At 40.0% G+C, this 12,120-nt stretch overlaps 1 protein-coding gene across 1 annotated transcript in view; it reads left to right on the forward strand.

The window, feature by feature from the left end:
- Positions 1-11,702, forward strand: part of LOC131151369 (outer envelope pore protein 16-2, chloroplastic) — a 30,909-nt gene extending 19,207 nt beyond the window's left edge. The window contains exons 4-8 of the mRNA XM_058102615.1: positions 9,493-9,524; positions 9,907-9,940; positions 10,372-10,439; positions 11,271-11,414; positions 11,501-11,702. Of these exons, the coding sequence (XP_057958598.1) occupies positions 9,493-9,524; positions 9,907-9,940; positions 10,372-10,439; positions 11,271-11,414 (278 nt within the window). The 3' untranslated portion in view covers positions 11,501-11,702. The remainder of the gene's footprint in view (positions 1-9,492; positions 9,525-9,906; positions 9,941-10,371; positions 10,440-11,270; positions 11,415-11,500) is intronic.
- The last annotated feature ends 418 nt before the right edge of the window (positions 11,703-12,120 follow it).

The following is a 12,120-nucleotide window of genomic DNA, read 5'->3' on the forward strand; positions in this document are numbered from 1 at the left end:
ATTTATATTGATGATTTGAATTTAGTTGGGACTCCTAAAGAGCTCACTAAAACTGCTAATTATTTAATGGCTGAATTTGAGATGAAAGATTTAGGAAAGGAAAAATATTATCTTGACCTACATATTGAACATGTAAATGACGGAATTCTTGGTCATCAATCTAAATATACCGAAAAGGTATTAAGACAATTCTATATGGACAAAATTCATCCTTTGGGATCTCCAATGATGGTGCGATCACTTGATAAGAAAGATCCATTTCGACTTCATGATGAGGAGGAAGAATTACTTGGTCCTGAAGTACCATATTTAAGTGCTATTGGCTGGCTAATGTATCTGGACAATTGTACAAGACTCGACATTGCATTTGCTGTAAATTTACTAGCAAGATATAACTCTCCTTCTACTTGGCGTCACTGGAATGGAATTAAGCACATTCTACGCTATTTGAGAGGTACATCTGATTTGGGTCTATTTTATTTATTTGATTCCAAATATCAACTAGTAGGATATGCAAATATTGGATATCTATCTCATCCTCACAATGCTAAATCTCAAATTGGATATATTTTTTTTTTGAAAAAAAACTGCTATATCTTGGAAATTAGTAAAACAGACGGTTATAGTAATATCCTCCAATCATTTTGAAATACTAGCTATCCTTGAAGCTAGTAGAGAATGTGTGTAGCTTAGATCAATGATTTCTCATGTCCAAGCAAATTGTGGTCTTCAATAAATCAAGGATATTCTAACAGTATGCAGACAATGCTCAATGTATAGTTCAACTAAGAGGAGGATACATAAAGGGTGACAGAACAAAGCATATCTTTCCAAAATTCTTCTATACACATGAATTCCAGAAGAATGGTGATATAGATGTTCAACAGATCCGATCAAGTGATAATCTAGCATATTTGTTTACCAAAGCTTTGCCTACTGCAACATTCAAGAAATTGGTTTATCTCATTGGAATGAGACATCATAAAGATCTTAATAGGAGTTAATATATGGGTGACATCCAAGGGGGAGTGTTATGAAAAATGTGTATGTCACCCCATCTTCCACCACTTTGGTTTTTCCACCCTAATAAATGCTTTGCTATCCATATTGTCCTATAAAAGGGCACCCTCCCCTTCTTATTTGGGACACACACATTTGATGCTTTTATGTAAGTAGATATATAGTGAGGATAAGAGAAGAGGAGAGATAAAGTGAAGAGAGAAATTTTGTACAAGGGATAAAGAAAAAAGTGATATTTTGTACAAGTTCGGTCCCAAATCATCTGCCCGAGATAGTGAAGTTTTTGATCCCATCCGCCTGTGGAGTAGGTATATTCAAACCACGTAAAATTTCTGTCTCGTATTTATTTATTTTTCTATTTATTTCCTGCATCTTTTATAACATTTCATTCTTATTTTTAAAAAAAAATTTTCAAACAAAATCTTTGATATAGTTGGAGAGAACCAAAGTGATAGAAAAAGGAAATGACCGTGGATAAATGGGGCAATATTGTCATTTTATGATTATTGATGATGTAGCTTCTTTTAATTGTGTGATAGATTCAATTTAGATTCACTGTTGGCTTCAACATCATTGTTGAATTAAAAACAATTGCTCAAGCAGTCAAGTCTAGACCATCCCAATGACTTGTTGGAGAGAATTGAAAACCATTCTCAGGGTCACATATGATGAACTCGAGCTTTTAGGTGTATCGGTTTGGATTAGAGTTTCTTATCAAAAACCATTCAGCATGAGATATGGTTGGCTTGTGCTTTTTTCTACTTCCTAGAATTATTTTGAAGGGAGTGTTGACTGTCCCTCTACATAGGATTTAAAATACACTGATGCGAATGTTTTGACTTAGTATGGGACTCACATCATTGGGATCCACACAAAACCATATAGATGAAGGGACCATTTTCTTCTAAGTATTTCTCTTCAAATGCACACGTGCAGGTTAGAGATGAATAAAAATATCACGAGGGTCATGCCTCACAAGCTCAAGCTTTTAGGTGAAGAGTTGTGCTCTATGATGCGGGCTCCTCTGGTTCACCTTTTTTCTTTTGGTGAATTGTTTCTTTGATAGAATTGACTACAAAAAGATAGTTGAACTTGTTCTCTCTCTCTCTCTCATGAATCACACTGATATTTCACTAACTTTAAAATTACATACTTGACCTCCTTGCAAAACTCAATTGTATTCCTAATTTCGTTTTCTTCAGTTAATCATGGTGGATGTTGGGAAAAAATTATGGTAGGTTTTAAGAGGGAAAATAAGAGGGGTAATTTATTGTTTTGTAGTAGTCACTTGTATTCATATCTGTGTATTTGCATGTTTACACTGGTCCAATTTAATGATACAATTAGGTCAACAGAGGGCTCTATTTGATATGTAACAACAGTTCAAGGTTCTATTAATTGATGTTTAAAATTCATGTTCAAGGACACAGAAATTTTAATCAAAGATGAACAGGGACTTGATAACCTTGTATATATTTTGGGAAACTTGTGGCATGTTCTGGATTCTCATTACCAGCTCCCGACATGTCATTGTTAGCGAGTACTATAGCATTTAAATTTTAAAATGAGTAGGTTCATAATTCAAAAAAAAAAAAAAAAAAAGATAAAACAAGTAATTTCAAGGGACTAGTAATATGATCGATGCCATTGGCATTCCATTGTTATGGAGGTACAGGACACTGTGTCATCGCAAGTTTGGTTTCAATACGTAGGCACATTTTCAACTGAGCGGCCATGATGTTGGTGCAGTGCCTAGCTACTGATGGACTTGGTTAAACCCTTGTTAATATATCTCCCTAAAATATTCTTGTACCTATGTTAGTATATCTCCCTTACCTTGTACCCTTGTATGCCTCCTTCTCCTATAAAAGGATGGCCTTATACAGTTGAAATTGCACAAACAAAAGATTAATAAATTTTGCATTAATATTAACATGGTATTAGAGCCAAGTTAACCTTAATTTTTTTTTTTTCCTTAAACTCCCTGCCCCCTGCCATCCCAGACGCCATTGTCTTCATCGTTGGTAGCCGTTCCCTCTCTGTCGTCGCTCAATAGTCTGGAGCTCCTCAGCCACCCCCCGTTTCTGTCCGCCACCCCCCGTTTCAATCCGGCGCACAACACCCTGAGCAGAGAGTTCGTCGTCGTGCTCCCCGTCTATTCTCCCCGTATCTGTCTTCCACGACGCGAGTTCGTCGTCGTGCTCCACCACTTGTTTCCGTCGTTCGTGCACTCGCTGCTGATGTAGCAACCGGAACCGGTGCGCCCTGTGTCACGGTCCGCCTTTTTCACACCGTTGTGAAGGGCCGTGCGGCGCTAGCTAAAGCACTCTTGCTTAACTAGCCAGCCTTTTGTTTACCAACATTCATCCACGAAGCACTTTCATTAACATTCAATCAGATAGCAGCGGAAATAATAATCAATTCATGAAAGCCGTGGCAACCAAGCAGTAAATATTGAAGCTAACGTAATTCATTAACAAATCCTCCGTTGACATGTTGTACTTAGCGAGGGAGGCAAGTAGGCTAAGCACGTTGACAATTGCTAGTGAGTTTTACAATGATTGATGAACACTCACCCTCCCCTAAAGAGCTTTCTAGGCCATTCTCACTCTAGCACTAGGAAACATCAAAGTGACCGAGGAGTCATACTGCCTTATTTGGCTTACAATGAAAGAAATACTAGAAAATAACCCTACACTAGTATTTACATGATGGAAACCCATCCCAAACACACGAGATAAGCGGTCATAGGCAAGCATAATGCCCTGAACAAGCTTAGCCCGTGACACCCTGCCAGTCCCTGATCTCGTCCCTGCGTCTCTCACGTCTTCATTGGTTCGGCACATAAGAGAGACCGCAGCAACAGTTGCCGCCGCCGCTCCCTGCACGGGCCTGCTCTCGAGTCTTCACGCCCTCTTTCAACACCTCTTTGAGTCTGGGGATCTCCGAAATCTCAACCTTGACCGAGAACTCTTCCCAGCGCAGCACGTCGCTAAAGGGCAGCACGCAGTGGTTTGACAGTACATCTTGCGACAACCTAGTCTGACAGAACATCTTGTGACACCCACGGCGGAATTTTTCGTGTGCAAGCCAGAAAAAAAAATAATTCCTCACAATTTTTTTCTCAAATTGGGCGGTGTTTGGGTTCCTTCTCCACCACACCTTCTGGATTTTGAAAGTGGCTCTCTGTGATACTCCAGCTACCCATGGTTTTGGCTGGTTCTGTGACGTGACTGGGTTTTGAAAGTGGCTCCTTGAGACTTGATTATTATTTTTATTATTTTATTTTTACTGTGCTTCACTTTTTGTCTCTTGTCCATGCATCTTTGGCCACCACGTGCAGGATATGAATAACCTTCTCTGACGAAGCACCAGTTTCCATCTTTGAGATTCCATTAAATTGCTATTTTCTTTATGGCGTCTTTCACTGATGTTGTCCGCCCTATAGGGATTGTTTTGAATGGCTCCAACTACAATGCTTGGGCCTAACAAATGTCAGTTTTTTTATTGGTCGGAGATTATGGCGTTTTGTTACTGGAACAAAACAAAAACCCACGACAACTGCCACGCAATCAACGGCAGAGTTTGATGAGGCCTTTGATGAATGGAAAAGTACACACTGTAAGATCCTTTCCTGGTTTATTAATACATCTGTTCCTACTATTCAGAGTTTGCTTCCAAAATTTCGTAATGCCAAACTTGTTTGGGATTTTTTGGCCAAACGATACAACTGTGGCAGTGATGTTGCTTTCGAGTTTCAATTGGAAACTAGGCTTTCCTAGATGCGTCAGGAACCTGGCCAATCTATTGCCTTGTTTCATGCTCAGGTTAGTGGCCTTTGGGATCAGCTTTCTCAAGCTGACCCTACTTTTTCTGATGAGCAGTCGATCAAACTTTTTGCTGCATATCGGGATCGTCGTTAGTTTATATACTTTATGATGCATATCAAGGATGAATTTGAGAATACTCGAGTTTCCTTGTTACATCGCTCTCCTCTTCCTACACTTGAGGTTGCTCTTGCGGAGCTCATTTCTGAGGAGACACGCCAACAAACTCGTCGGGCTCATTCTACAGATATGGTTTTAGCTACTGCTCCGTCTAGTTCCTCTACTCTGGCTACTCCTACTGCAGCTGTTGCATCTTCTAAACCGCGTCATTTCCATGGCCAGTGTCACTATTGTAAGGAAGATGGTCACCATATTTCCGATTGTCCTAAGAAGAAGGTCAAGGATGCTAGGGATGCTCTCAAGGCTAAGGCCTCTTACTCTTCCAAGCCCGTTGCTGCTGTCTCCACCAGCTTCTCAATTTTTGCTCCATCTTCTGCGTCTCTTTTGTTGTCTCTTTCTGCAGCTGACCTTGAGGCAATTATCACCCAGGTTCTATCCCGCACTTCTACTGCCTTATTAGTCTCCACAGGTACCCCGACACCTTGGTTTATTGATTCTGCCTGTTGCAATCATATGACCTCTAATTCCTCTTTAGTGGCACATAAGCAATCTTTAAATCTTGTTCCCTTAATTTATACTGCTGATGGTTCACATATGTCTGTTAGTCATCTTGGTCATATTTCTACTACTTTTTCCGTGCCTGACACATATGTTGTGCCTAACTTGTCTCTTAATCTCCATTCTATTGGTCAATTTGTTGAATGTGGTTTGATCTTAACATTTTCTCACAAAGGTTGTGATGTGCAGGATCTGAAGACGGGCCAGCTTGTTGGGACCAGGCGTAAAGTTAGTCCCCTTTTCGAGCTCACATCTCTGCATTTGCCTCATTTGTGTTCTCCTCCGTCTCTTTCTGCTGCAGTGTCTTCCAGTGTTTGGCATTCTCGTCTCGGTCATGCCTCGTTGTCTCGTGTTCAGTCTTTAGCTTCTAGTGGTTGCTTAGGACATGTTAAATTTGACCATTTTGATTGTATGCCTTGTCAACTTGGGAAACAGAAAGCTTTGCCTTTTAATGAAAGTAATTCTTTTTCTTCTGCACCTTTTGATTTGGTTCATTCTGATATTTGGGGACTTGCTCCTGTCCTTACTAAGGGCAGGTCTCGTTACTTTGTTATTTTTATCGATGATTACTCTCGGTATACATGGATTTATATTTTGCATGATCGCACTGGGTTACTTAATGCTTTTCGTGACTTTAAGCAGATGATTAAAGCTCAGTTTGTTCGCACCATTAAATTCTTTCGATCCGATAATGCCCTGGAATATACTTCTACCCATTTCATTGAAGAACTTCGAGAGGCCGGCACCTTACCCCATCGATCCTGTCCATCCACCTCCCAACAAAATGGTCGTGCCGAACGTAAGCACCGTCACATTCTTGACATTGTTCGCTCTTAGCTCTTCTCTGCATCCCTCCCAGAATCCTTTTGGGGTGAAGCTGCTTTTACTGCCGTTTACACTATTAATCGGGTTCCAACCCCTACTCTTTCCAATAAATCTCCATATGAGGCTCTATATGGAACGGTACCTGATTATTCTCTTCTCAAAGTTTTTGGTTGTGCTTGCTTTGTTTTACTTCCACCTCTTGAACATACAAAACTTGAACCTCGCTCTCGTCTCTGTTGCTTTCTTGGTTATGGCATTGAACACAAGGGTTATCGGTGCTATGACCCCATAGCCAAGTGTCTTCGCGTCTCTCGGCATGTTTAGTTTTGGGAACACAAAATGTTCGCTAGTATCTTTCCATTTTCTTCCGATTGTCTCTAATACTCCCCCATTTTCACTGATCTTGCCCTCGATCCCTCTCCCACTTTCTCTTCTAATGCAGGTCCTCCCAGCTCATCAGGTGATCCCTCTGCATCTGCCGCTCCCGAACCTGGACCGTCCGATGATCCTTCCGTCGCTTCCACACCGCTTGAGTCCACTGATTTGGATGTTCATTGTTCTAGTCGGGTAAGGGCACCTCCTACCTATCTTAGTGACTTTCACTGTTTTTCTACTCTTGACTCCCTTCACGAGCCTCATAGTTATCGCGAAGCTTGTTCTGTTCGTGTTTGGCAGCAAGCTATGATTGAGGAACTTGACGCCCTTCACAAAACTCATACTTGGGACTTGGTTGACCTGCCTCTTGGTAAGACTATAGTTGGGAACAAATAGGTGTATTAACGAAAAACAAATTCCGACGGTTCTGAAGTACGACATAAAGCTCGTTTAGTCGCAAAGGGCTTTACTCAGGAATATGGCATTGATTATGAGGAGACATTTGCCCCTGTTGCTCGTATTACCTCCGTTCGCTCCCTTTTGGCTGTTGTCTCTGCTCGGCGGTGGCCTTTATTTCAGATGGATGTCAAGAATGTCTTCTTACATGATGATTTGGTTGAGGAGGTATATATGCAGCCCCCTCCTGGGTATCCTCATTCTCCTGGTCAGGTTTGTCATCTCCGCCGTGATTTATATGGGCTTAAGCAAGCTCCTCGTGCTTGGTTTGCCAAGTTCAGCTCCACTATTGCCCAGCTTGGGTTTGCCTCTAGCCCCTATGATTCAGCTCTTTTTACCCATCACACTACTACTAGCACCACTCTTCTACTACTTTATGTTGACGATATGATCATTACTGGTGATGATACTTTTGGTATTCATGAGCTTAAGCAATTTCTGTGTCGGCAGTTTGAGATGAAAGACCTCGATTCTCTTCGCTACTTCCTTGGCTTAGAAGTGTCTCCTACCTCTAATGGCTACTCCTAGACCTAAGCCAAATATGCCTCTGATCTTCTCACACGTGCTGACCTCACCGATTGTAAGATAACTAATAGTCCGCTAGAGCCCAACATCAAACTCCGTCCTACTGATGGGGAGCCCCTTCCCGATGCCACTCGTTACCGCTAGTTTGTTGAGAGCTTGATTTACCTCACTGTCACTAGACCGGACATTGCCTATGCGGTGCACCTTATTAGTCAGTTTATGTCAGCTCCTCGGTTTGTTCACTATGCAGCTGTTCTTCGCATCTTACGATATGTGAAGGGCACCTTATTTATGGCCCTTTTTTTCCCTCTCACTTATCCTTGACGTTACAAGTTTATTCAGATGCTGATTGGGGCAGGGGACCCTACTGATTGTTGGTCTACCACTGGTTTTCTTTTTTTACTTGGTGACTCTCTTATCTCTTGGCGGAGCAAAAAGCAGACTGTTGTTGCTCGCTCTAGCACCGAGGCTGAGTATCGGGCTCTCGCTGATACTACTTCTGAGCTTCTTTGACTTCGTTGGCTTCTCCAAGATATAGGAGTTCCTCAGCCCTCGAGCACTCCACTTTATTGTGACAATCATAGTGTTGTCCAGATCGCTCACAAGGATGTCTTTCATGAACGCACCAAACATATCGAGATCGACTGTCATTTTGTGCATCATCATCTTCAGGACGGGACACTTCGCCTCTTGTCCGTTCCTTCAGATGATCAGTTGGCTGATATCTTCACGAAATCTCATCCACCTAGTCGTAATCGTGCTTTAGTCTGCAAACTCCAGATGTCATCTTTGATACCACCTTGAGTTTGAGGGGGGATGTTAATATATCTCCTTAAAATACCCTTGTACCTATGTTAGTATATCTCCCTTACCCTTGTACCCTTGTAAGCCTCCTTCTCCTATGAAAGGATGGCCTTGTACAGTTGAAATTGCACAAACAAAAGATTAATAAATTTTGCATTAATCTTAACAACCCCCAATCTGGCTATTAGGACTTGGGAATGGGCACTGGATTTGGAATTTATACTTGTGTGTGGGGCTGTACAAACTTTATGGCACCAATTCTGTGTTTGCAGATGCAACCTATATCTTTTTACCAAGATTGTGTTATCTTGTAGTTTTGATTTTGATCCCTTTATACAAAAACTCACCTCTCATTTCAATGTATGGGCCATATTAATTTGGACTACTTGTTTGATTAAAATGTCTTTATGCTTGAACTATATATTACTAATCCCAAAAAAGTACATGCCAACTTGGGATGGGATGTAGTGAGTTTTGACCAGTTCCTTGTATTCCAAATCCAAAGCCTTGATTCTAGTCTCTACTTTCACATGCTGCTAAGTTTCTGGAATAAAAAATTATGGGTTTGACTCACTTTGTAGTTTGATCAGATAGAAGTACAATGATAATTATAGAGATGCTTGGGTGCACTAGCCAGACACAGGTCCATAATTTATTGAATCATCATCCTAGGACCTAGCTTGGACAAATACCATTATATAAACTTTGTGAAGGCCTTGAATTACTGAATTATGATGGTAATGTTTTGGAGAATTAGCATTGCTTTGTTGGTCATGGTCATCAGGATTGCCAGTGCTGGAACTAGCACATATGTCAGCTAAGTGGGACATCTGAGAATGGATCTGTTTTATTCTATGCACCTTATAGCATATGCCATCTTAATATTCTGAGACAAGTCCATAAATACTTTCTTGAATGCTCTAGGATTCATTTAGTGAAATATTGCTTTGTGACACTTTTTTTGTTGGTGTGTGCTTGGCAGGAGAAACCAGCAGGAAATCTCTTGAAGCCTTGGTGAGTTGGGAACTTTGTATTTGAATTTGGTCACATTCCTGGTGGAAAGAAGGGTTTCTTTCATTTAAACCCGTTGTAAGAGCCAATGTATGGTATTTTAGTCTAGTTCGTTGGGGAATTCTCCTGCAGCTGAATTAAGCAGTGTGTTGTGGTTCTCATTGGGAAAAAAAAGAAAAAAAAAAAAAATCAAAGACTGCTTAAGCTTTCCGCTAGAGGAGAGCTAGCTAATTGGTATGTCATAGGTATGTTGGCCAACTTGTAAACTTGACTAATAATGAAATGCCCAGTTGGGCTTCATGTGCATTTGGTGGCACACAATCTCCCTTTTTTTTTTTTTTTTAGGAAAAAACTTAATTACTCATTTTGTTAAATTGTTTTCCAGGTGAAAAGTACAGGAAAAGAATCTTTACAATGGGGTAAGTTTATGCATTTCTTTGGAATTTCTTAATTACTTTCATTTTAATTCAAAAGAAAGAGGAAACCTTCCATGGGATATGGATAATAGAATTATGGTTCATACATAGTCCAAACTTGTTAACAAGCATTGGTAGGCAGATGGCCGTTACTTGTCATATAAATTAGGGAGGGAAAATTCTAAGACACACCCTTGAATTTTGGGGTCAGCTTAGGGTCAGGCCATTGGATTTTGAGGTCAACGGAGATTAAGGGGGTATGTGTGCCCAGCCCCTGGTATGAGTATGGTTAGAAGGGTCCTTTACTGAGATAATTAACCAAAATAAATGATATATTTCCTTTGATTGTATATATTCTGGCACTTGTACTGGGTATGGGTAGGCATGCAAGATATTATGACTGTAGGATCTGATTTTTATATTTTGTGCTGCAGGACTCGCTGCAGGGGTGTATTCGGGGCTTACATATGGGTTGAGGGAGGCCCGTGGAGCACATGATTGGGTAATGTTTCCATATCTAATAATGATATTCACTTATTTTAATTACAATGATATTTAAATGACAACAATAATAAAGTAGAGCAGCAATCTTATTTGATTTTCATGCTAATATACATCTTCCATTAAAGCAGAATAGCAATCTTCAAATATTTGTTGTTTGAATTGCACATGAAGGCTTCCCCATCACAGCATTTCAATTTCAAATTTCTTTAGTATTTGAGCTACTATTTCAGAAAGGAGCCTTCATCAGTTCTGTTAACCATGCAGCTATATGGTTGCCTTGTGGGTACTCTAGTAGAAAATAAATCCAAGCAAACAAAAATAAAGTACTAGCTTGAATTGTGTTTAAAACCGAACTTTCAAGCTTTATATGCATGGCATTGGTGCCTCATGTGCGTCTTAACTGAAATACAACATCTAAACATCTTAGAATTGGGACATGCCTAGGATGCACTATCAAATTATAACAATCAATGTTCTAAACATAAAAGTATTTGCAAACATTAATTTACTTGGCAAAAAATGAAACAACATGTATAACAAACATGTTAATCTTTTAACATAAACCTGCTTCAACAATGATGATGATAATTTTTTTTCCCCTAAATACTTTTATCTTTTGCGAGGCATCTTACCTAATGGTAGGAGTATTATTGTGTTAACATGCTTTGCTCGTATAAATTAGATTGTAGCTTTAACAGCAAATTACAGGGAACGATGGTCCAAGTATTCCCCATCTAAAAAAAAGAAGGCCTACATCTTAATAACCAGCACTTATCACGTATTAGTAATTTACATTGATACTAAGACTTGGTCAATTAATTTGGTGCAGAAAAACAGTGCCGTGGCAGGAGCAATTACGGGTGTGGCGTTGGCGCTTACATCGGATGACACTTCCCATGAGCAGATTGTGCAATGTGCCATTACTGGAGCTGCCATCTCAACTGCTGCAAATCTTCTTACAGAGATATTTTAGGTTGGTGCATGGTCCAAAAATGTAGCAATCTGCCTTTCTCTCTAATATACGAAAGGTTCAGCAATAGTCTAAATGTTGTCTTGCAGGAAGTTTCCTTCTGAATTTGGTATTTTTCCTGGGTTTTGCGCTTTTCTTGGGCTTATGTTCGTTATCTTGCAAGAAGTTTACTTCTGAATTTGGTATTTTCCTGGTTTTTTGCCCTTTTCTTGGGCTTATGTTCTGTGGATGGTTTAACGTTATGAACAGATGGCTACTATAAAAGTTAGAAATGAGGCTAGGCTGGTTTTTTGCTTTTGGTTTTGATGAGCTAGCCCTTGTTAATTGCAGAGGCTATAAAGCAGGGTGCATTTCTCTGATGATTAAACTTTCATAGCCCCTTTTGGACATTTGTTTTTGGCTGCTATGTTGCATGTACGTCTGTAATTTCCCGTTTGCTGCTAAGGTCTTGGGTGGTAGTTTGTGATGTCCTCCCAAGGTAATGCTTGGGGGCATGAGTTTTTGGATGTTCCGGACTTGAATGAAAGTTGATATAATATAATATTATATTTCGTTTAAATTTGCATACATTTAAATTTAAAAATTAAATTCTATGTTCTTCATCTCAAAATGTGCACAATTCTCTTTTGGAAATGCAAAATGCTGCCTAAAAATAGTGGCTAGATTTGCAGAAAATGAAAGGCAAATTTGAATCCTGTTGAGAATTTTT

This window comes from Malania oleifera, chromosome 3, assembly GCF_029873635.1.
Source record: "Malania oleifera isolate guangnan ecotype guangnan chromosome 3, ASM2987363v1, whole genome shotgun sequence".
Classification (NCBI taxonomy): Eukaryota; Viridiplantae; Streptophyta; class Magnoliopsida; order Santalales; family Ximeniaceae; genus Malania; species Malania oleifera.